At 36.3% G+C, this 26,229-nt stretch overlaps 3 protein-coding genes across 3 annotated transcripts; all 3 read left to right on the top strand.

Annotated features, from left to right (window-relative positions):
• Nucleotides 1-12,060: 12,060 nt before the first annotated feature.
• Nucleotides 12,061-12,692, top strand: LOC130994541 (pentatricopeptide repeat-containing protein At3g62890-like). The gene has a single exon (XM_057919584.1). It carries the CDS (start codon nucleotides 12,061-12,063, stop codon nucleotides 12,622-12,624), a length of 564 nt encoding a protein of 187 aa, XP_057775567.1. The 3' UTR covers nucleotides 12,625-12,692.
• A 3,662-nt stretch (nucleotides 12,693-16,354) lies between these two features.
• LOC130995246 (uncharacterized) lies at nucleotides 16,355-21,246 on the top strand. Its single transcript, XM_057920460.1, has 7 exons — nucleotides 16,355-17,092; nucleotides 17,952-18,769; nucleotides 18,846-19,205; nucleotides 19,281-20,011; nucleotides 20,106-20,202; nucleotides 20,277-20,375; nucleotides 20,475-21,246. The coding sequence occupies exons 1-7, from the start codon at nucleotides 17,080-17,082 to the stop codon at nucleotides 20,976-20,978; spliced, it is 2,622 nt and encodes an 873-aa protein (XP_057776443.1). The 5' UTR covers nucleotides 16,355-17,079; the 3' UTR covers nucleotides 20,979-21,246.
• A 125-nt stretch (nucleotides 21,247-21,371) lies between these two features.
• On the top strand, nucleotides 21,372-22,270 carry LOC130995247 (uncharacterized). The gene is made up of 2 exons (XM_057920461.1): nucleotides 21,372-21,945; nucleotides 22,024-22,270. Exons 1-2 carry the CDS (start codon nucleotides 21,601-21,603, stop codon nucleotides 22,132-22,134), a joined length of 456 nt encoding a protein of 151 aa, XP_057776444.1. The 5' UTR covers nucleotides 21,372-21,600; the 3' UTR covers nucleotides 22,135-22,270.
• The last annotated feature ends 3,959 nt before the right edge of the window (nucleotides 22,271-26,229 follow it).

Genomic DNA, 26,229 nt, shown 5'->3' with positions numbered 1-26,229 from the left:
TAGATTTTATTATTTTGAAAAAAATGGGTATATTTTATGTATCATCTTTCAAAAAGAGTATATCCCATTTTGCCTCTTTTGTGTTTTTGTCTTGAAAAGTTTTAGTAAGGCTTAATTAATGGCATTCGAATGATTATGTTGTGATTAAACTTAACGGTCGTACGTATAAACAAAGCTTGCATCAGGCCACACACATTAACACTATGGATGCATTGGCTCTTAGAAAAGACAACGAGACAAGGAAACATTTCATGAGAAAATTTTCAATCTCTCTGCAAAGAAACATTGATCCATTGAGAAAAATCAGCAATTGTGGAATTCCCGGATTGGGAAAAGAAAACCAGAATAAGGGAGGCAATGAGGGAGAAAGGGATCAAGAAAATCCCGGGAAGCACCATGATCGAGCTCGGTGATGGGATTTACGAGTTCGTTGCAGGCGATAAATCGCATAAACAGAAGGCGAAGATTTACGAGATGGTGGAGGAGATGGAGAGGAAGATGAGGGCGTTAGGATATGTGTCGACGACGAATGATGTGTTGCTCGACATTGAAGAAGAGGATAAAGAGGGGGCTTTGAATAGGCATAGTGAGAAGCTGGCTATTGCGTTTGCGCTGCTTAAAACTAGGCCAAGATCGATGATTAGGATGGTGAAGAATCTGAGGGTTTGTGGGGATTGTCACTCTGCTACGAAACTCATATCTTTGATATATGAGAGAGAGATAGTAGTGAGAGATAGGAACAGGTTTCATCACTTTAAAGATGGGGTATGCTCCTGCAAAGATTTCTGGTAATGCGTAGTGCTAGTTTTGTGTTAACGTTTTAATTAGGGTGTGTTCAATTTAATGGTAAATTTATGATCATAAAATAAGAGATAAAAAAAAATTACTTTCTTTAAATCGCTCATTTATTTTCTCATTTTTTCATAAAAAAAATCACAAATACTTTGTAATTGATACAAAATTAATAGTTCAAGGTTTAAAAAAATATTTTCGATAGTTTAGAATAGCGCAAAAATAATTTGAGATTTAAGGTTTAAAGTGATTGTTTTTGGATTTTGCTGATTTAAGTGGGAAAAATGTACTCCCTCCGTCCCAATAAAAGTGGCCACATTTTCTTTTTGGGTGTCCCATTAAAAGTGGCTACTTTCTAAAAATGGCAAAAGTTTACTTTAATTAAGTCAACAATTACTCACTAATTTGGTCAACAATTGTAGGCCACTTTCTAAAAATTACTCACTAATTTTGGTGGGTCACACTCAATTAAAACATAACAATCCCCTTCTTAATCTCCGTGCCCAAAAAAAAGTGGCCACTTTTATTGGGACGGAGGGAGTAGTAATTTATTTTGGCGACCTTGTGTGATGCAAAAATTTAGGCACGCGACGCGACTAGACAAATTTAAGTAATTGAGAAAAATAGATGTTTTAATTTAAATGAATTTGCTCAAAAAAAAATTTTGAATGAATTTATTTTTGCATGTAAACAATTGTATAATTAATAAAAGGGTAAATATCATGAAAACCCCTGCTGAAATAGAAATTTTATTAAAAAGAAAAGAAAAAAAGAGAGACCAGAGACAAAGGAAACAAGCAAAAGCACCCGCAAGAAACCCCGGGTAACCAAAAAAAGAAACCAAGACTAAGAGAACATTTTAAGAGGGTCGTCCTCGTCTAAAACATCGTCATCTTCATCGTCCAACATATCGCCCCATTTTTTAGAGGCCACAATCGACATAGCATGGGCTGCATCGGAAGAGTTATCGGAGTTGATCACAAAGTTTTGCAGAATCTGTCCTCTAGACTGAGCATACTTCACTTTATTCAGGAACTCCACAGGTGAAGAAGTGTCAAGACCTGGGCCCTGCATATCATCACGGCGTGCTGAGTTTTGGAAATCCGAGGACATGCCATTCATTATGATACGACGGAGCCTGTGCTTGATAGAAGAATCAGAAACTCTCCCCTTCTTGTTGATAGCCCCTTTCGGACGCCCTCGTCTACGAGAAATGGGTCCTGTTGTCCCAGTCAAAGTGAGCAAATCATTGTTGTCAGTCATCACAGCAAGCGGCTGAACAACCAAAGGTGCAGAAGTCCTCTCGTGTTCCTGGTCCACTACCTCAATTTGGTTCTTTTCGTCATCTGACTCAAGCTGTTCCAAATCCTTTCTATCCTGATTGTCCTGATAGATGCAAGCATCTGAAGCTCGGCCTCCATCAGATGGCGGCTTTTCCATGTTATCATCACAAACAAGTCTATGTTCATCTTGCAACTCTAGAGAAATCAACACAGCAAAGGGATTGGATGAGGTAGGATCTGAAGAAGAGTTCAGTTTCTGTCCAACCTCAGCTAAAGCTTGTCCAGCCCTTGCTGGAGATTCCTGATTTCCGGTGTAGGGACGAGGGTCAACCCTGTGGTCATCTACCTTGTACTTACCACGTTCCCGGCCCTGATGTTCCGTAAAGTCCTCCTCGATCGTGGTCGTTTTTTTCCTTCTGCATTGGTTAGCAGTATGTCCCACAACATTGCAAACGGAACAGTAATAAGGCAAATTCTCATATCGAAACTTGACAGTAAATTCGATGTCGCCACACTTAATATCTAAAGCTTCAGGGATATCAGCCGAAACATCTAACTCAACAAGAATTCTAGCAAAGTGACCCACATGAGCCTGTGCAGACTGACCATCAATCAAGATAGGCGTTCCCACTTCTCGTGCGACCCCGGAAAGAACCTCAGGGTGCCAATATTCATGCGGCAAGTTAAAGATTCTAATCCATACCTGAACAAGGGTAGAATGCGCTTTGTAGGGATCAAAATTCGGCACCCATGCCTGGAGATGTAGTATACCTGAGCGTAGACGCCAAGTCGTTTTATTGAAAGCCGCTGCCTTATCCTCGTCGGTTGTGAAATTAAAAGTGAAGAAACCTTTTCCGAGAGGATGAATCGAACAACCGGCAGACGGTTTCCAAAGCTGCTGAAGTTCCTCCCAAAGATCCGCTGCAAACCTAGGTGAATCACCTTTGCGGAGGATCAGTCGGCCGTTAATCGCATGGGCGAAACGCCGGACTTGTCGTTGGTGGAAAGAAGGGTCCAAAACAAGGCAACGCTTGAGATCCACCAACTCCGGCCGGAGGATTGAATAGTCATGAGCGGGGACGTCCCTAGGTTTGGAAACTTGCTCGGTCGGACTGCCATCCCTAGCCTTCAGCTTATCTGCAAAAGAGGCATTCGGCTGAGGAGGAGGCGACACCTTCGGAGCAGACGTGGGGGCCATCGTAGGGTTTGTTAGAGTAGCAACACCCGAACTTCGATCCAGATAAGCGGTCTCGGAGTGCTCTCCTACAACGAAGGAGGAACGAGGAGTATTTTGGAGAAAATTTGTAGAGACGACTGGCAGATTGAGCGCACCTCTGTCGCCCGGTGAACTGAGTCCACCGGAAGCCAAAGACAGCGGCGGGAACCAACCAACGCTCGAGGGGCCATTGCCGCCGTTTGACGCCATCGGACGGACGGAAGGTCAGCGGCGTGAGGTCGCCGAGGTCGCCGTTTGCAGCCGTTCCTCCTGCAATTTATTCGGCGCCTTCGTCAAGGCCGCAGTGGAGCACGCCGAGCTCCGGACTCCGGACTGGAGGAAAGTCGACGATGAACAGATCGCGGTGGAGGACGCCGAGCAGATCGTCGATGACTCACGCCGAGCAGATCTGGAGCAGTTCGCGGTGGAGCACTCCGAGCTCCGGACTGGAGGAAAGTCTTCGATGAACAGTCGTTCGACTGCTGCTGGATCTCTCCGCCACGCCGAGCTCCGGATGGATGCGCTGCTGGATCGGCGATGAGGCGGATCGGCGATGGGCGAAACGCCGAGTTCTCCGGAGTTAAGCAGTGGCTACCTTGAATCGGCGTCCGGAGTTTGAGACTTGAGAGTGAAACTTGGAGAAGGAGGATGCTCGACGGGTGAAGAAGCCGCGGACCGGAGGCTGGAGGTGGTGCCGGGTTGGTGGCAACCGGCGGCAGGTGTAGAGAAATATATATTAGATCATACTTTATTTTTTCATTTTTATAGATATTATATATTAGATCATTTTTACATGATGATTTATCAGTCAGTCCCGCTGCTTTTGCACAAATTTCCACAAACAGTAACTACTAATATGAGCGCAGAGAAATACTCTCTCCGTCCCACGAAGCATGACATAGTTTTCTTTTTGGTCTGTCCCACGAAATATGACACGTTTCTAAAAATGACAAAAATTTATCCTTTATTCACATTTTCACTTTTTCACATATCACACAAAATATCATGCTTCATAGAATAGAGAGAGTATTAAGACTAAATCAAAATCTTTTAAATTTTTAATCGAATATACACCCTAAATTCCATCTTCAAAAGAGTTCCACACTCAGAGAAATGAGAATAAAGAAAACGGCATATCATAGAATAACAAGAAAAAGTTTAAATTGATAGAAACGAAAAAAATAAAAAACTATTGATTTTGTTCTCTTACCAACTCACAAACAATAACTAATAATAAGAAATTGAAGCATGGGACCACATCCAATTAGGATTTATTAATTTCAATCCTTAATCTATACTATATTAAAAAAGAAAATTTTCAATTTCAAATTGATTTCAAATCAATTTCAAAATTGAGTAACAATTATATAATTAGAATAAAATTGAATGTTTATTTATAAGCTATACATATTTTTTCTTTTTATTTTTCTTTAACTTCTTCTTTTTCTATTTTTTTTTTAAATTGTGAAATTCGACTAATTATAAATATTTGATATGATATCAAATTAAAGATGTCACGACCGGCCTTAACAAAAGATAGCTAATCCGAAAAATAGTGACTAGGGATGGGGATTAAGAAACGGGGTTAGAAAAGGGGGCATTTTCGAAGTGAAAATAAGACATTTTGGGTTGACGCATAGGAATACAAGGATACTCGATAAAGGGTATTTGACTTAGTTATAACTTTAACTAAAACATAATCAGTGTTTGTAGCGGAAGGCATAACGTAGATACATGTATGCAGACATATATCCTTTCCGAGTCTATTCTATGTTCAACAAAAGCTCCACTCAACAACACTTCATCGTTCATCACAACTCAATCTGCACATTTAGAAATACATGCACGGATAAGTACAAAAGTACTTAGTGGGCAATTGCCAAAAACTAATACATATAAGATTAACATTTTATTGACAAATCATAGCATCTTAAGATACATGAGCCTTCTTTCAAATCCCGCGCTTACCAAGCATTTTCAAATTCATAAATAGCGTACGTGCATTCTTCATCATCAAAAGTCATATCAATAAGCATCGTGTCGTGAGGAAGGCCTTCCTCAACGAACACAGGCATCGCGCCGTGAGGGAGGCCTCCTTCAGCGGACGCGACATTGTACTGTTGAGGGAGGCCTCCCTCAATAGACGCTAGCATCGTACCGTTGAGGAAGTCCTCCCTCAACGGACGTTTGACCGGCCAATCCTCTTATTGAATCATGGCCACTTTGTGTTCACAAATCCTGGCAGGATAGCTATCCACTGCTCAGGACCCGAATTCGATCTCATTAGCATCATCACATAGGCATTAATAATAAGTATAAAATATTCAAGCATAAGAAAGCATAAATTACATAGGCATAACAAAGCGTAAAGACTAAAGCGTAGAATATTTAGGCGTAAATAATATAGCGTGAGTTACTTAGGCGTAACAAGCGTAAATAACATAGCGTAAAACATTTAAGCGAAACAAAGCATAACTTGATTAAGCGTAATAAAACGTAACTCAATTTAAGCGTAATAAACAATAACTCATTTAAGCATAATAGGACATAACTCAATTGGGCATAATATAGTGTAATTTATTTAAAAATCTAATTTAAAATTTTAAAGTATAAAAACTTTAATAGTTCTACAATAATTGCTAAGGTGCTGTGACTCCTTGAGTAGCTTACTCTTGCGCTTGACCTTAATTGCGAGAAATATAAAATAAGACGTTGCTCAATAAAAATTCTCAATTAATGAGAATGCGTAATTTAACTATGCATGACTCTTATTCAAAAATTATTATTCTAAAATAATAATTCAAGAAATTCTATTAATAAAGATCCAACTATAGGATTAAAGCTCTTCTTATGAGATTGAATTATATAACTTAGTTAATCCACTCATATTAGGGTATTCTAACTAGGGATGTCAAAAAAGCCCGAAACCGACGGGTCGACCCGAATAGACCGATAAAAAAGGTGGGTTAGGGCTGAAAATTTTTAGCCCGAAAAAAATTTAGCCCGAATGGCCCAAATCGAAAATAGCCCTAGCCCGATAGGGTTGGCCCGAAAACCGAATGTGTTGGCCCGATTAACCGACACATTCTTAATAATTGATTTTTAAACTTTAATACTTTACTTTTTAATTCGATAATAACATTTTGATGCTTGTAGAATATGTTTTGATTTTTTCCAACGGTTAGTAACAAAAATCTATGATATAAAAGTCACAGAAAGATAGTCATCTATGTTAAATATATATACAATTTTTATCAGAAACGAAATTAAAGTTAGATATTATGTAAACTTATGTTAAAAAAACACTAATTTTTGTATCTAAAATAAAACAAAATATTTTGATTTAAAAAATACGACATATTTTTATTACAAGAATATGATTATCTATAAAAAAAATAAACATAAAAAATCGTAAAACTTGCGGGCCCGAACGGGCTAGCCCGAAACCGAGTGGGTTAGGGTCAAAAAATTTTAGCCCGAAAAATAAAAAAACCGACTAGCCCGAACCAAAAATAACCCGAAACCGAATGGGCTGGCTCGAAACCGAGTGGGCTGGCCCGATTGACATCCCTAATTCTAACCCACTTACTGATTAATAACATCGCTCTAAACTAATTCATAATTAGAATTAATAAAATTTAATTAATAGATTTATCTGAATTAGTCTTTAATCGGGCAAAATAGATAATAAGATAATCTAATTATTAATTGGAAGCAATATAAGGCAGCCCTAATCAATAATGGTAAATTGGCCCAAATCAACCTAATAGGGCAAGGGTCCAACATTCATCCTACTTAAATAAATAGCATCAGTCCACCTTTATTAAATCAATTCTTGGGCTCATAAAGAAATCGGTCCACTTAAAGCTTCAGCCCAAGTGAAGTAAGTAACCAGCCCATCTAATATCTCAGATTCGGCCCACTGAAATAGTAGCCCAATCTCTTTCTTCCATAATATACTCCCTCCGTCCCAATAATGAAGACAGATTTCATTTGGGCACGGAGATTAAGATGAGCTATTTTAGAGAATAAAGTGGTGTGACCCACATCATTAGTGTATTCGATTAAGAAGTTAATTAATGACTTTATTTATTTCTATTTAAATTTATTCTGAAAATATAAAATTTTAAATTACTCCCACCCTTAATTTAAATTTATTGCGATCTTTAATTTGATAGTGTGCATATTGTAATGGCCAAAATTCGTATAAGCCTAATTAACAATAATTATACGGCCTAACAAGCTAGCCCGGTAAAACGATTCATACCACGCTCATAGCACAAGGCCCAAAGCCAAGCCCATATGCGGGAGATACGTGAATTCACCCAAGAAAACCCTAAACGCGGCGTTTACTTGGCGAATACGTCAGATGAGAGTCGCGGAATATCGTTTCCTAAGAAGTCGGAACAACTAGGGTTGCAACAGGTATTCCAGTAAAACCCTAACCCTAGCCGCCTACCCGTAGATCCGCCACCTATATATACTAACTTACTAATGAAATCCAGAGGGGATAATCACTCGTATCCACTCTAGTACTCGCACACGATCTCTCACTTTCGCTCTCTATCGCACTCCCCGCTCTTCCGTTCCGCCTCCGTCGCCCCTCATTCCACCTTGCTCACTAGCTCTAACTCCGACCACCGGGACATCCATATCCTCCGGAGAACACTCCTTTTGCTATCTCTTTCATATTATTTATTTGTTTTATTACGTTACTTACGTCTGTTATTTATTCAATTCACTGACTTGAGCGTCGGAGGCCATAGGGGAGGGTTAGAATAAAAACACTCTTAAGTGTATAAAATATAAATGATTTTCAGCCCTTAGATCATCAAAATCTACGGTTCATTTGTAACCCTGTTGGATGAATTCGTGGTCCTGAGTTCGAATCCCAAAGGTAACAAAAATTTATTTTTCGCAATTCGTATCTCTGTTGGATAAATTCATACGTGTTCTACATAAAATTCGTACATTAAGAAACGTTTATACTTTATACACTTAAGAGTTTTTTTATTCAAGCCCACCCCTATATATATATATATATATATATATATATATATATATATATATATATACATATATATATAGGGTGAGGCTACAATGAAAACACTCCTAAGTATATAAACTATGGACAAGATCCAGCCCTCCATCTGTATGAAATTAACGGACCAGATTAAAAGTTCGACCTTCTTATGGTTCGTTCAGTTTGTGTTAATAATTCGTAACTAATATTGTATAAAGGGTAAATATGTCATCAAAATCGAGGTTGACTATTCGTATCTATCAATTTGTTCCGATCGCGGTGGGATATGGAAAGATTTTGTTTTCCATCTGAACAATGATTTTGGTCGAAAATTTAGAATGTTTGATATGAATTTAATGCAAAATAAAATAGCACCAATAATATTATTCCATAGAATCGATAAGTTTTAGAATTCAAAATAAAATAAAATTATACTAATTATATTGAGTGTGAATTGCAAAGTATTTGATGCAGATTTTTATCGGTATTCACTCTCTCTCTCTCTCTCTCTCTCTCTCTCTTCAATTATAACCTACCAAATCAATCTTCCATCTTCTTCACTCACAAACGGTGGACGAACTAGGGTTCGAATGTAGGTTTTGATTTCAGCGACGGCGGGTAAATGGCGAGGACGAAGAATGCAATGGCGGCGCGAGGTTCGTAAACGTTGGGTTCAATTGTGGGATCGGTTTTAACCCTCTTTTATTTTTGATTCTTTCAAAAATTTAATTTAAAATAAGAAATTTGTCATTTTTTAAGGATTTGGGAGTTGTAAATTTTGAGACCCTTTTTGTGTTCGATTGTGGATTGTAAATTTAAAATAAGAAATTAGTATTATAATACCGTTTGGGAATTATAATAATGTTTGTTATGAATTAAGTTTGTGTTAAGAATTATATTTTAGGGTCTTACGAATTATGTGATTACGTGTTGCAGCCAATGCTCATAAGAGGAAAGCAAATGAAATCGGCAGCTCGTCAGGTGATATACCAATCCAGCAGCCCGATAATATCATCATGTCTGATGTGCCACTGTCGCCTGTTGGCATGGCAAAAAAAATTCGTAAAGAAAAATGCCAGGCTGTTTTAGGGAACTATAAACAGTTGCAAGTTCGGCCTGCTGAGGAGTACCCATCTCTTTTCACTAGAAGCACCCCATGTGTCCTATATAAGGCTGTCAGCGAGATGAGTGATATTCAACACTTTGTTGTTGCGCAGATGAGTTTCGATCAACTGTTGGAACTATTAGTTAAGGATATGCCGGGGAAGCTTAACTACTGGTTGTTAGATCGATTCAATTATAAGAGGTGTGAGATTCAACTTCCGTGCGGGACCAAGATACCAGTCACTGCAGACGATGTTCATAGGGTATTTGGGTTCCCCAACGGGGGAAGGAGATGCCATTGCTAAACAGGGATGATACTACTGCGCTGTTGGAGCAATGGAGGGCATTCTTGTGTTACGAATTATATTTTGGCAAAATAAGATAATGGGATAAATCGCGGTGTTACAAATTATATTTTTGTGTTAAGAATTATAATAACGTATTATTTAAAATAAATTGATTTAGTATTCTACGATTTTTTGTGTTTTAGTACATAATAAAGTCACTTATACGAATTAATTTTTTTATTTTTTAGTGAGAATTGATATGATAAATTATAAGAATCACCAGTGTTACGAATTATGTTTTATGTGTTACGAATTTTTAATAATCTTATTGTGGATTGGTATGTTAATTTCAAATTTTAAATAATTGTTGTGTTTGGGGAGGACTTTTGGCAAAACATGATAATGAACAAAAACGTGGTGTTACGAATTATATTTTTTGTGTTAATAATTATAATCAAGTGTTATTTAAAATAAAGTGATTTAGAGTTCTACGATTTTTTGTGTTTTAGTACATAATAAAGTCACTGATACATTTTTTTTAGTGAGAATTGATATGATATATTATAAGAACCATCAGTGTTACGAATTATGGTTTTTATGTTACGAATTATAATCAATTCTACTTTAAAATAAAATGATTTGTTAATCTATGAAATTTTATTAGCGAGAATTGGAATGATAGGTTTTAAGAATTAAAATTATAGTTGTTAGTTGTGAGGACGTATGGCAACCATTCAGTCATCATAAAATAGAATGAGTATATATTAAAATTATAAAGATTTGATTTGAACAAAAGATTTGATACGGTCATTAGGCGTGAATAATTATATATTAAGTTGAGCAATTACATACTTAACCTTTTACTAATTAGGCGTGAATATTGATAGATTAAATTAGGCTAATTTCAAGCCATTAGATCAAACAATATCTAGTGGACAAGATTCATCCATATTTTATACACTTAAAAGTGTTTTTATTATAGCCCTCCCCTATATATATATATATATATATATATATATATATATATATAGGGTTGAGTTAAAATAAAGAACTAATCTACACCCACCCTTAATCAAACATATCTTAATGGCTACGATTAATTGCTTTATGTATGTGATTAATTATTAAATAAATCAATAATAAAATAAAAAAGGGTAAAAAGGTGATCACGTAAGATAGTGCCGAGAAAGTAGGTGGAGTTAATTAAAACAAATTCAACCACAAAGTAAAACTCCATGGCCGTCATTTTTCAATCCCCTTTGCAAAAGATACATGGATTCATTCATTATTGTTCACCAACATAAAATGAATTGACCAAATCCACTTCGAAGAATCAAAACGTTGAAAAAAATTTATGTGATTTGGTATTAGATTTCCTTGTGCGTGCAGATTGATGGTTCTTCGTGTGTAAGTATATTTTCGTGGGGTTTTTTTATTTCGAGTTGAAACAAAATTCATGACAGGATCGAGCACTACGGATGTATGGTGGACTTGCTTAGTAGAGCAGGATCGAGTTCATCAACGAGATGCCGATGGGGCCAAATCCAGCCATGTGGAGAGCTTTGGTGTCGTCGTCTCATGCTCGAGCTCACTTGCTTCTTGGCGAGAGAGTCGCGGCAGATCTCATCCGGGCCGAGCCTACGCTGGGCCGGTCCTGTATCTTACAGGGCCCTACGCAAAAATTAAAGAATAGGCCCCTTGTAATTTTTTTTATATCGATGAAACAACAATAATATATTAACATAAACTTTTTCAACCAATTATTCAAAAGAGTTTTCAATCAAAAGAGAAGAAAATATAAGTTACTAAGAATTCAACATTAACGGTATGATCTAAATGAAGAAAAGAACTTTCATAAGACGAAGCTATGTAAATAAATACTTTATAATATGGTTCACCATAGCAGCAGTATTGAATGCAATCTGTCCTCACAATATCTAACCAAAACACAATTTCTTGTATATCTAGCTCAAGCAAGGATAAAAAGGACAAAAATATTAGAATTTTAGAAAAAATAAATATTATGAAATATTGATAGAACATACAATGAAAATTAGTTCAAAATAGAGATAAGTTTCTTACTTTATCTAAATACAACACGTATTACAGTTTTAGAGGCAAATGTATTTATCAAGTTTGTAATCTAATTGATCAACCAATTTTCTTTCAATTGATAACATAGTCAAACCATTCAACCCGTCTTGCGACATAGTTGATCGTAGATTCACTTTTTGATTCATTTTTTTTAGAATATCTTTTCAGTTACTGCATATATTTTTGGAATATTATTTGTTAAACAAAAATAATTATTTATATATATAAAAAAAAAATTGGGCCCCAAAAATTTGGGGCCCTATGCGGCAACATGTTGAGCATGCTCTCAGGTACGGGCCTGAGCCTACGCAGGAGGCGAACTACGTGATGCTCGCCTCCGTCTACGCGAAGCTGTCGGATTGGGAGAAGAAAACCAGAGTGAGGGAGGCGATGAGGGAGAAAGGGATCAAGAAAATCCCGGGAAGCACCATGATCGAGCTCGGTGATGGGATTTACGAGTTCGTTGCAGGCGATAAATCGCATAAAGAGAAGGCGAAGATTTACGAGATGGTGGAGGAGATGGAGAGGAAGATGAGAGCGTTAGGATATGTGTCGACGACGAATGATGTGTTGCTTGACATTGAAGAAGAGGATAAAGAGGGGGCTTTGAATAGGCATAGTGAGAAGCTGGCTATTGCGTTTGCGCTGCTTAAAACTAGGCCAAGATCGATGATTAGGATGGTGAAGAATCTGAGGGTTTGTGGGGATTGTCACTCTGCTACGAAACTCATATCTTTGATATATGAGAGAGAGATAGTAGTGAGAGATAGGAACAGGTTTCATCACTTTAAAGATGGGGTATGCTCCTGCAAAGATTTCTGGTAATGCGTAGTGCTAGTTTTGTGTTAACGTTTTAATTAGGGTGTGTTCAATTTAATGGTAAATTTATGATCATAAAATAAGAGATAAAAAAAAATTACTTTCTTTAAATCGCTCATTTATTTTCTCATTTTTTCATAAAAAAAATCACAAATACTTTGTAATTGATACAAAATTAATAGTTCAAGGTTTAAAAAAATATTTTCGATAGTTTAGAATAGCGCAAAAATAATTTGAGATTTAAGGTTTAAAGTGATTGTTTTTGGATTTTGCTGATTTAAGTGGGAAAAATGTAGTAATTTATTTTGGCGACCTTGTGTGATGCAAAAATTTAGGCACGCGATGCGACTAGACAAATTTAAGTAATTGAGAAAAATAGATGTTTTAATTTAAATGAATTTATTTGCTCAATTTTTTTTTTGAATGAATTTATTTTTGCATGTAAACAATTGTATAATTAATAAAAGGGTAAATATCATGAAAACCCTAAAATATACCCGCTTTATTAAAAATATACTGAAACTTTTAAAATATTCTCTAAACCCTCAAACTATCAGGTTTTTATCAAATATATCCCGCATCAATTTTTCGGTCATAAATAACGTGATGTGACTCGCCGGATGCCACAATGTAATTTATATTCTATTTTTTTTTTTAAAATGCAATGGCAAAAACTATGTCGTTTCGTACCATGTTATTTAACAAAAAATCCACTATGAAATTTAAAATTCACTCCTATCGTGTTTGAAATTCACTCTAATAACCTAGAATTATGGATAAACACGATAGAAAATGGTACGAAACGAAGTCGTTTTTTTCATGTCATTTTTTAAAAAATAGAATATAAATTACATTGTGGCATCCGACGAGCTACATCACGTTTCTGGTGACCGAAAAATAGATACGGGATATATTTGATAAAAACTTGATAGTTTGAGGGTTGGGAGAACATTTCAAAAGTTTCAGGGTATTTTTGATAAAGTGAATATAGTTCAGGGGTTTTCATGATATTTACCCTAAATAGAAATTACATACGTAAAGTATGATGACGCAAACGTACTGACGTAAAGTATGATGACGCAAATAAGGATATACTGACGTAATCTATGTTGCGCCGTTTTCTGACTCTAATTACGTTGACTTTCTACCCACCTTAGCTTAATTAATTAATTTCACAATAAGTTTATTGTTTGATCAACAATGAGTGTAGCTACTCTCCAAAGGCTAAAACCAAACAATATGAAAGGAATCAAACATCCAAATCTAACATGACGCAATATTCACTAATATAAATACAACCATCTCGTCTTCGCCATTTCTCTCAATCCTGCAAACCCCAGAAGCTATATATATCCTCCTCATAAACGAAATTGATCAAATTGGTAATCCATCACAAAAAAACTATATATCATGTGTTGGTTGGAATTGAGGTATGCTTGCATGTTGATGATCAACATTCTTAAATCATTCATGGATGATGATGCTAGTTGGGATGCTTTTGGTGTGATGAGCAGTTGGGACAAGTTTTCCTTTCTTTTTATCGTCTTCTTCCTCCTCTCCTTTTACTCCATTAAATTCTCCACCAATCTCATCATCCTTCAACTGCGATTTCAGAATTTCAGTCCCATTGTGTTAATCTCTTTCATCTTCTCTCTCATCCTCCCACAACGTGCTTGCTGGCCCTATTTCCTGCTGGTTTGGCTCTCGAGTTTTGAGACATTTTCAGGTATAATAAAGGGTTTTGTTCAGTGTTTGCAAGCAATTCTGTGTAGGATTCCCGGATACAACATAAGCTTTACTAGTGTTGATTTTGATGAAGTTGCTGTTCTTGATTTGGAGATGCAATAAGTTGAGAGAGAGAGAGAGAGATGGTGTCTGTGTCTGCAGAGAATGCATGTTGTAGTACGTTGCATGGCTATTGCATGCTACACACGACCTTCCATTTCCACTTATATAAATGTTGCAATTTATATCTCATAAACAATGCATCCAACTTGTTATTAGTTATATTTAAGATTCATGCATGAATAAATTAATATATGCATGTTTCCTCATTATCATATGGAAGCAATTAAAATTAGCAAAGTTCCGTATTTTACTTGAAAAACAAATCATTCTTCAAATTTATTAATTGTTAATTATTTGGAGACTTCAGTTTTTATGATAAAAAATGAGAATACTATTTTGACCTATCTAAATTAATTCTCAAAAGTAAATACCTTAATCTAGGGAAGTTTCATCTGTTGGCTGCTGCAAGTTTTCAATATTTATGGCGCAATAAAATTATTTAATTATTTATTTATACTCCTCCTCCACCAGCAAGGCAGCAACTATGAGTATTCTAAACTTGGACTATAGTTTTTTTAAAAAAACAAACAAACTTGGACCATAGTAGTCGTATGGGCCTAATAAAATTAATAAAAATGAGCCTTAACAAACTTGTCATTATTAATTTGTGCCCAAACTAATTAACCATTTTCATTTTTCATGGCTCGTTTTATTCGTCTCTTTGCATCCCTTCATCTCATTAAGTATATATGACTCCTTACTTTAGACAAAATTATTAAATAAAAGAGTAATTAAAAAAATAAAAATAATAAAAAGTGGTGAAATTCATAACTTTTTGTGAAATAAATAATTTCATTTTTTGAAATGTGCCATTTGTAACGGGCCGGGACAACTAAAAAAGACAAAGAAATCATGTTAAATGGGACAAAGGGAGTAATATATAGTAGGAGTATATCTTTTTCCGGTTTTATCAAATTATCTAATTGAATTTCCTCTGGAACTTGGCATCCCAAAATCTTGATGTTCAATTAATAAGTTTTGGGTTGGCACGAATTAGTTGAACCCAAAAGGTCAACAAATACTAATAATATAGTTTGTTTAATTAGCCAATATATTGCAAGGAAATTGCCCATAAGTTTCTGTCCCTTTCTCTGTGTCGTGAGTCTAAAGTTATTTCATTATATAATTTGTCAAAGCTAAAACTAATAAGAGTGTTTATTTTGTAGTTGTTTAATTTTTCATAATTTGATTCTGATTATTTTAACCGGAGGAGGGCGTCACAGAATAAAATAGGAGAGTTCTACGAGACAATTAATTCACAACTCACAATGGCCATGCATCATCTTTGTTTTTTTTTGTTTGGTATCATATTATTAGAATTTAGAAATTTTAAATTTCACATATCTTGCTTGTTGATACTCTTTTTTTAGTTTGTATATTTCTTGTCCAACCTAAGGTTGAATTTAGATTATTTAGCATCCATTGATTGAGGAGGATACAATGAAATTTGAAATTTGTAAGGTGACATACAATTTGTAAGGTGGCTTCACTGTTTATAATGTACTACACATTGTAGAGAAGCCTATATTTTTCAAATTGAGATTTGATATAAAATCAATTAGATGTAACTTCACTATTTATATTGTACTACACATTGTAGAGAAACCTACATTTTTCAATGTGAGATTCAATACAATATCAACTTAGTGTAGCTTCTGTTTTTCAATTCTTTAAAAAAAATTTATTTTAAAATTCTAAACTTTTTCACTTCTTTTTAATACATTTAGTTTAGTCATGAGTTGATGAGTTGAAATTGAATAAGACTGAAAAATGGTGGGACCAAAAGAATTCCCTAATCCGCACATCAATTATTGATGTAGTAACTCGCACGTGTTACGTGAATGTGAAAAAGGAATTTTTTAGGTATTTTACATTAAGACTTGAACTAGGTAATGTCCATGCTAGATCACCCCTAATGAGGATCACCCTTCAGATCCTCACACGTGGCATCTGTTCAACTTTAAGTGAAGCAGCCGGTCCACCTCGAAAACCCGGTCTTTCATACAACTAAACCAGCCTATTACCGGTTATCTTGCACTCTTTTTTGTCCTCGATTTCCGTGTAGTAGGTTTATTGTAGAAAATGATTATTTCGTAGGTAAAGAATCCCATATTGAATTCCATCGAATTGAAGCAATTTTTGGTTGAAAGGGCCTTAGATTTAGTTGAAAATTTTGTATGTTTTCAGTGTATGATAGTTATGTTAATTCATACATCGGTTCAAATTGAATGAAGTTTTATTTGTTAATTTCTTGTATTTTGCGTAGCTGAAAATTTTCTGAGTTCGTAGGAGTTTCAACTTACAGAATGCTGGGGATTTCATTTTCACGGTTCCCGATCGTTAGTTCTGAGTAGAATTTTGTGAATTTACGGCTTTACCCTCTTGATTTTGCTTTGTTTCCAATGGGTTCGTCCTTTTTGGTCGAGAATGCCCCTTTGTATGATTTAGAAAAGGTGGCTGATGGAGGTATTCTATTTGAGGAGCAATCTGTTGGCAAACGTTCTAGCCTTTGGAGAAGCCAACAAATTCTTATTTTCTGCGTGAGTGATGCTGAGATTGAGTTAGAATGTGAAGTTTTTGAGAAGCAATCGAAGCTAAGAAGAACTGCTAGCCATGAACAACAGAGGTTCGATTTTATTGGTTTTTTTAGTGTTGTTTTTCGTTTCTTTGGATTTGATCTTCTGTAATTGTATTTCAATATAGTTGTAATTATTTAAGTTTATTTCCGGGTTACTTTGTGTGATGAAAATGACGACCTTGTTGTAGTTTGTTTGAATATCTTTGTTTTTGTTGGATTGTTAATGGTGTAGAATGTCTTTGAGGATTGTTTCAACATGTTGAGTTTGGGGTATAACTGTTTGAAAATTCCAGTTAAATCGGGAAACGTATATATATAGGTATTTTTTTCCTTTTTTGTGCTTTTGTGTTTAATGAAAATAATGGCCCAGCCCGTGGGGTCAAAGTTCAAAAGTTTCTGGAAATTTTAACATCTTTAGTGGAGTCACTCTTTTAGAGACAGTGACATATATATCTTGTTATTTCATTTATTGTTTTATGGTTAGGTGGTCCTGCTTGTAAATTTAGTGTTGGTGTTTTGCTTGTTTTTTTTTTTTTTATCTTGTGGTGTTGTATTTAAATATCGTTGAAATTATTTAAGTTAATTTCCTGGTTACTTTATGTGATTAAGAGGACCACTTTGTTATAGTTTGTTTGAATATGTTTGTGTTTGTTGGATTGTTGATGTTGTAGTGTCTTTGAGAACTGTTTCAACATATTGAGGGTGGGTTACACGTGTTTAAAACTGGTTGTAAAACCTGGAAACGTAGTTAGTATATTTAATGATTATTTGTTTAATGAGAGTAAACTGAAAGCATGTTGTTGAAAAGTTGTTAAATTTCAGTTAAATTTAACATACTTGAATCTTTATTTGTACAGACAATCTTGTAAATTTTTATATTTAACCTTAATTTTTGAAATGGGTTTAGGTGCTCTCGTCTCCGCCAGGTGTCACCTTTGGTCTTTAAACCTGTTACGGCAGCATCTTTCGGCCCAGAACTTTGCTCATGTACGTAGGTCTTGTTTCGGACCTTTGTTTGATATATTAAATTTAGAGTTTCAGGGGCAACTTTATAATGTCATGTGCCGTCGATTGCAAAGTGCGTCAGAAGAAAGATTCGTATTGCAATATCGAATTGGTAATTATGTCGTTGATTTTGGACCCGCTGATTTTGCCATAATGACCGGCTTGCGGTTCAATGGCATCACTACTCTCCCTGAAACTTCTAGTTTCCACGAAACTGTTTTTAGTGGGCAACGTTATTTGCGGGTGATTAGCATCGAAAATAAGTTCCTCAAAGAATGCAAACAAACATCTGGTACCTCAGAAACAAGCTTGAAGTTAGGATACTTGTATATTGTTTATGGGCTGTTGGTATTGAAGGATAGGACACAGAAGAACATAGATCTAGGATTTATCCATCTAATGGATGACCTTGACAGGTTTCTTCGGTATCCATGGGGCAGAATAGCATATGATTTCTTGGTCCCTCGTACCCATAATGCTAGAAAACTTATACATAAAATGGAAACAAAGCAAAATAAATTGAGTGTTGAAGCGTATGGTTTTGTGCATGTGTTGCAAGCTTGGATGTATGAGATTATGCCCTCGTTGGCTGGTTTTTGCGGCAAGCAAGTAATCGAGCACGAGAACCGAATTCCTAGAATGCAGCGTTGGTCAGCAGATTCTGGTATTTTGTTCGAGCACCTCTGGCCTTACTTTTTACCTAGAGCAGGAAATGATCCGGTATGTTGTATATTAAATTTATTCACATTTGAATTGATTTACATTTTTTTTTGTTAATAATTGTTTATTGATTTAGGTCCCAATCATCGTATCAGCCCAGGAATATGAGATGATGGATGAGCTCGGTATTCCTTCAACGATGCATCCTGCGTCCCCTACTCTAGTTTTTAATTCCAAATCTCTTGTTAGAAAAAGACGGCTAACATACGAGGACGTCGAAACTTCTGAAAAAACTGAAGCATTGAAGGGAAGTCCATTGAAGTCTTCTAGCCGTGGTAAAAAGAAGCTGTTAAGTGGAGATCCTCCCCCTAGTACTCGATTGGTTGGAAAAACGGAGCAAATAGAAACAAAGAAGGGCCATGATGTGGATAATTACGCAGAAAATGCAGCACCTACACCTGCATTATCTAAAAATACCGTGAAGAATAATAGCAATGTAAGTTTTCTGTTTCTATTGCGGACTAAATATGGTTGTTTTGTGTTTTAATTATTGTTTTTGGTTTTATGACAGCTCTTTGTCATATTGCTGATGGAGTTAATGGAGAAAGTTGACAAGTTAGACCAGAAAGTGGAGAAGATGGATGGCAAAGTTGAGCATCGAGACACGACTCTACACGAGGTTGTGGTAGCGAGTATTCGATCTTACTTTGATAACCAGGCCACTAGTCATCATCCCAAAGAATGCAAAGGAGAGAAAAAAATTTCAATGGAGAAAATGGGAGAACACAAAAGTAGTGGAAACGTTTGTGCAGTTCTAGGTGAATCATCTACATTTCAGAATCTTGATGATTTGGGTAATAAAGGTGATCAACTCAAAGTATCAAACACTGGATGGTTCAGTAACGAATGGTTGCTTGAAGATCCTTTTGCGGTGCATGATTGTAATTATCATGAACCACCAAAGCCGGTTCCTTTAACAGATAATCCAGTGAAGAAGTCATTGAGTGTTGGTGATTCGAGGACCAAATCTGAAGGTTTTAAAGGAAAATCCTTCCTTCCACGCACTAAAGAAGGTCTTGGACACACCATGAAGACTGAGGCGATTAGTAGCTTGAAAATTCCTGGCGAAACAGAAAACTTGCTGCCTTCCCTAAATTTGGATTGCACAACGTCGTACAGCAATGGCATGCCTCAGAAAACCTCCATGGATGCGTTGAAGTTCGACCCTTCGGACTTCGACTTCAACTATGCCGAGCTCAATCCATTCCTTCGATGGCAAAAAGCAGCTTCCAGTGGTCATCGGTATGTTTTTTTTCTGTTAATTGCAGGTACACTGTTATTCTTTTTTTTTTTTGTATATTTGAAGCACAATTATTGAATTCGTTTCAAATTGTAGCCGATATGATCGGAGGCTTCCGATTAAAATGTTGCGTGTCGCCGATAATGAGTGGTTTAATGTTATCTTAGAACGCAATGGATGGCTAGAGAGCGAGGTAACAATCCTATGATTTTAGGATTATTGTAAACGCTAATTGGCCGAAATATTAACTTCAAGTATTCTTTGCAGCATATTAATGCACTTATATATTTGCTGCTTGTTGATTTCAACAAAGACGTATCAAATCCAATAGTGAGAGATTGGTCGTGTATGGAGATGGTTTGTTGGGTATGTAGTGTATCCCTGTTTCCTTGTTTCGCATTACTTGGCTTTATTTTATACACAACAGACATCACCATTTATTCTTTGTTTTTTATATGTCAATAGTTGGGCTTGCGTAGTGATAACCTTGAGGAAATGGTGGGGACAGTGATGCCGTATGTCCGTGGCAGTCTTCCTTTCATAGGTGGGCTGGAATGGACGAATGCTAGACGTGTATTTGGTGTGGCACACATAAACAACAATCATTGGTGTTTCTATCAGATATGCATCCCCGAGCAGCGCATTGTTGTTTACGACTCTCTGAACTATGACTGGGATACTGTAGCAGGGCATTTTGACAAGGTCCGGACGAACTTACCCATACTATGCCGTATGGGAAGAATATGGGAGAGGTGCAACTATTCAAACGCCCTTATGGAGAGCTGGGACGTCGTGAAGTTTGAGAATCCACCACAACAAACTAATCATAGCGACTGTGGAATCATGGCAATCAAATTTATGGAATGTTGTGCTTATGGTGTTCCCGTGGATGGCATAAAACCTGAACGTGGACCCATTTTTCGACGCCGTTACGTGGTAAGGCTTTTTAATTCTTCATATGAAGCATGACTCCTACACATGTTTGAGGGGCGGCAGACATTTGAAGTGAAGGAATAGGTATCAAAGCAGGTTTTGTGGTTCTTGGAAGCAAAGTAGGCTGTTATTTTTTGGGTACATGCTTGTTCATAACTCTCCTTTTGGTTTTGGACTAATTCTTGTTATTAGCGAAAACCTAAGTTATGAGCTGAGCTCGTTCATTGGGATGTAAATATTGCAGCAAAAATCATTAGTATTGCTTCCTTTGTTATGGAAATAGTAAACAAGTTTTATATAGTGCTCTAGTTCCGTGTTATTTTTGCTTGTGTGGCAGATTTCTCGTGACCACTTGCAGTCTTTTGTTTAAACTCTAGTGTTTGGAAATCGAAAGAAAGAAGACTATATTCCCATTTGGGTGTTTGTTTGTGGTTTGTCTCTTTTTGCTATCGAATATATTTCAGCAAATATACTTTATGCACTGTAGGTGCACAATAATGAAAAGACAAGTCCATTGATTAAATTTCCGAGGTAATAGATATAGCTTTTCCTGATTGAAAAATTGCACATTCATGCATATTTATTATTTATCATCCTGACGCAGTGAATGGCTATATATTTCCCTTCCCATTTCATCGTATACACTCACTAGTATACAATGAAACCAAAGGCCATCTCCCAAAGGGATGTATTCTACATCCCTCCATGGTCGCGTCCGATTGAGCTCCTGCTCTTAGTAAAATTAGATTGTGCTAGAGTAGCAGGCAAATGGGTACCCGGAGATCATGTTGGCAATATGCCGGTGATCGACAGTATTTGCGATGAGTTAACAGGTCATCCGTTCTTGTTGCAAATTCCAAAAGCCAAATACCATGAAAAGGTAATGGAATGGTTGACTAGATTTATTCGCTTCCACTCCTTATTGAAGGATGAAAGGACTTGGTTCTGTGAAAACACGAAGCGCGTTTTTGCTACAGATTTATCTTGGGAAGAGATTGGAGCCGTAAGTTTAATAACGTATCCATTTTTTGTGGCCAATAAAAATTGTATTACCTTTTATTAATATTTTTTTTTTCGTTAGGAAAAACCCCAAATGTTATGTTACATGGAAGAAGGTGAGGCAAATTGGGATATATTAAAGCGCCTATTCTACGAGGCTGGGATGTATTCATGTTCAGATGAAGATGAATAGGTAAAAACAAAACAGTACAAGTATTATTCGCCTTGAAGTCTTGTATATGTGAAAAACAATTTTAATATTTAATTTGCTTAGATTTTGTGATTTTCTTCAATCCTGTAGTGTTTGTAATCTTTTTTTTGCAATTTCTGCCCAATTGGAGTATCTTATTTGTTCTCATTATTTTGTTTTTTTTGGTGCATTTCATCTTATTTCTTCTAAATTTTTCTTATTTCTTTTAAATTCGCATTTTTCACTTTTCCGTGAAAAAAGCGAAAACTCAGCTATTCGGTTATAGTACTTAGCATAACCTACTTGTAACGACTTAATAATGCTATTAAATGATCAAATTTGCGGCCCATTCAAAGATCAAACATAGGTAAATTTTGGCCAATAGTGGAATATTTCAAAACTTTACCTTCTCATGGTGTTTCTGCAATTATGGAATTAAAAATTTCGTGCCGAATTTCTTTTTATTATAGTATATTTAAATGGACCTACGTAAATGGAATATTAAGACAATTATGGCGACATCATTAAAAAAACAAAAACATCACAGTTAGTTAGTTGTGAATAATAAAACGTGGCAACTAACTTTACAATTCTTTTAATTTGAATTTTAAAGTAATAACTTCCTGAGATATATTGTTTATAAAATTTCCAGCAAAAACAATTATAAATCCATTTTTAAATTAAAGGTACCTTTTTTATATAGTATAGATATATCAAATTAAGGCTTGTACCTCGATCTTTAATTCAAGATCTATATTGCATATAATTTCATGGGTGTGTGTTTTTTTTAAAAATAATAAACCTAAATAAAATAAGGGAAAAACTAAATTTTTATATGTACAAAATAAAATGCTATTTTCATATACCTTTAAATATATAACCAATATTTCAATCTATTGCTTAAATACAAAGAACCAGTTTTTGGTGGCTTTTCTTTACCCGTCGGATTGAAAATTTAATTTGTTATTCACTCGATTTTTGTATATAAAAAAATAAAATCATTATTTCTAAAGAAATAACTATATCAGCATGTTTTGTGCATTTTATGTTACTTTCTTTTTTGTTCCTTCGTTTGTTCGTTTTAATAGTCAAATGAAATAGTATAATACAAATTCATAAAACTGCAACACAAGTAAACAGGACAGCGCTCAGTTCAAATCCTACCAAATATGAACCATGTCGACAAAAACCACAACCCTAATTACTGGTTCACGTGCAATATCATTTACAGTCCAAATCGAAGCCACCAATCTATGCTATGATTCCAAGCAATAGTTGTATAGTTGAGAACAGTAAGATCTGCGAAAACCCTCACCTTGATGCATGTTAAGTACTGACATTGGGCACCTACTTATTAAGCACTCCATGTACTTCAACGCCATAATACCACAATTCGTGGTGCCTCCTTGCTGAGGGGGGTGTTGGTCAATAGTTAGAGTCCATACTTTTTTGATCTTTTTCTTCATTGGACGTTGCCCCCACACATTGCATTCTTTGCAAATGAAGGGGAGATTTATCATTGCTTGCTCGAATGTGCTGCGAACTCGAATGGGATCTCGATCCTTCGATAGCGAATCATAAACGATAACGCGCTGATTGTCAATATCGATCTCGTAGCAGACCCAATGGTCCCTGCTGACCTGTGCAAATCCGACTATCTTCTCCGCTTCCCACCATGGAGTCCGAAGCTGAAAAGGCGACATCCCTACAACGCAAGGTGCTAGCTGACTACGCAAGACTCCATAAGTTTTACAACAGAGGGCGTTCTGCAGAATAGCACACATACATATAAATGGCAAATTAGAGGCAATTACTCCAATTATTATGTAACTGACACTATTATGGATATTGTGAACTAAAATGATTTAAAGCTTACCCATGCAATTTGATCGACATACGTCCACTTGTCCACGAAATCCTTCGGCTTCTTTTCAAACATGGCAATATTCAGATTTGCTAAACACTCCATGTGCTAGAAGACACAAGTAATTCAATTAGTAACTTTAACCATTTTAAACACTATATCTTAAATCTTTAATATTTGCTAATAGTTAGATAATCTCACATCACTACTTAGCCACCCTTTTGGCCTCCACAACTCCGTAAACCAACTTGCATGCCGCAGTCCAACCCCTGGCAATCTGTTAAGTGGCGCCGATCTATACGCAGAAAAAAGCAATCAGTGTTTGAGGAGGCCTGCACTGAAAAAAAACCATATCTACTCACAATAACTTACGTTGGATTAGAGCCATGGGTTGTGAACCATGTCTGAAAGGCTGCAATTGACTCCAATGAAGCGACACGCAATGGATAAGGTCCAGTGGTAACTCCATGACACAATCCTATTTTATCTCTAATTCTCGGTGATTTGCGAGTGAAGGCGCGAGCTGGTTCATTGTGCCCAAGTAATTCACAGTCAATAACCTCTGTACCTGCAACGACAATTGAGGAAGCATTTTCACTCACGGATGCAGTACTTTGCTTTTGTCGCTTGGCAGTCTCGTTGCCTATGTGGGAAGCATTGGTCCGTCCGTCATCAACCACCCCAAATATATTTCGTCCAGCGAACTGCAGCTCTATCGACGCGTCCTCGTGCATATGACTAGGCCCCGCATCATTACTCCCTTTGTTGCTCTGTTGATTTGATGTAGACTTGCCTTTCTTTTGCTCTAATGAAACCACAGTTGCAAGTATCTCACGTGATATTTTAATAAGCTGTTGACGATACAAACCGGTAGTCAATTAACTTGATAATGGTTTATGTTAAATATAATCGCATGTGCTAAATTGGATATATCAACCTCATCAATTTGCATTCGGGTAGGCAACGTTGTTCGTGCTTCTTCATCAGCATTGGAAGCTTTTTCTTTCGTCTTCTCTGCATCCGGCATTGGCTTTGTTGGATGCTGTTCCGTAGATATTTAATAACAAAGAACAAGTTAGTTATTGAAGACATAGAGATAAATATGCTATTACTACATTACCCATATAACTTATAATATATATTCCATTTACCTTTTTTCTTTTCCTCTTGTTTTTATAGTTGCACTCTCCACATTATCAAGTGGACGTTCCCGACCATGCTTCCGTCTGCTTTTATGAATGGCACCCAACTCATCTGAATCCACCTGGACATCCTCTGGTCGCTCCATGACATTGTCTTCCGAGGGGTCAGCAAGCAATTTTTTGGCCCTGGTGCACCTTACTGGCAGCCTTCGAATATTTGGTTCCTCTTCGCTTAACTTGTTGGCAATTCCTGTTTGGCAAGGGATAGCGTTCGTAACCACAGTTTTGCTCTGGATTCTTTCCGGAGGCTTCATTTTTCCTCTAAAAACAGTCTCTTTTGGCCGGCGCTTATTTGATTTCAGTTCTGTGGTTATTTCGGTATATCTTATGATTTGAGCACGCGGAACATTGCATTCATACCCATTGGCCATACCCATTTCTTGCAAATGGTCCTCCTCTGCTGGTAGAAGCTTCATCAAACCCTGTAAATATGAATTTCAATTAAAATTTACAGTGCGATATACCTAGCTTATAACCTCAACAATATAAACACAGAAAATAAAAAAGGCAAAACAAATCTTTCCTTACCATTTCAGTGGCAAATTGGGAATTGAAGAAGGCCTCAATTTTAGTCAAATTGATTCTATGTGGAACTGGTTCCCATCGCAGCATCCTTGGGATTGTTGGCACCGCACCCCGAGTAGCACACTTATCCTCAATTTTTTTATGAATTTCATAAGCAAACACTTGTAAAATATAGCCAAACCCATGTATATCCACCTGTACTCTGAACCTGTTCAACTTTTGATCCTCGATTTTCACCCTTGCGTTGTGGGATACAGTTACAAGAAATTCATAGGCCACTAAACCCCAAGGAAACTTATTAAACCTATCCAAATCATCCACTAAATGTATAAATTGTTCTTCAACCTTCACAGACGTAGGGTGTCTAATCAACAAAATACCAAATAGGACGACGAGCAAGGCAAACCTCAATGCATCCTCATCACCGCCTCCACCTTCCTTACAATGCCTTTCAAATGCTCTATAAACCTTTTGAAATACTATTTTTTCTCCAACAAGGAAATGCCT

The sequence above is a fragment of the Salvia miltiorrhiza genome, chromosome 7 (genome assembly GCF_028751815.1).
Source record: "Salvia miltiorrhiza cultivar Shanhuang (shh) chromosome 7, IMPLAD_Smil_shh, whole genome shotgun sequence".
NCBI lineage: Eukaryota > Viridiplantae > Streptophyta > Magnoliopsida > Lamiales > Lamiaceae > Salvia > Salvia miltiorrhiza.
Note: the sequence above shows the minus strand (reverse complement) of the source record. Positions and strands in the feature narration are given on the sequence as shown.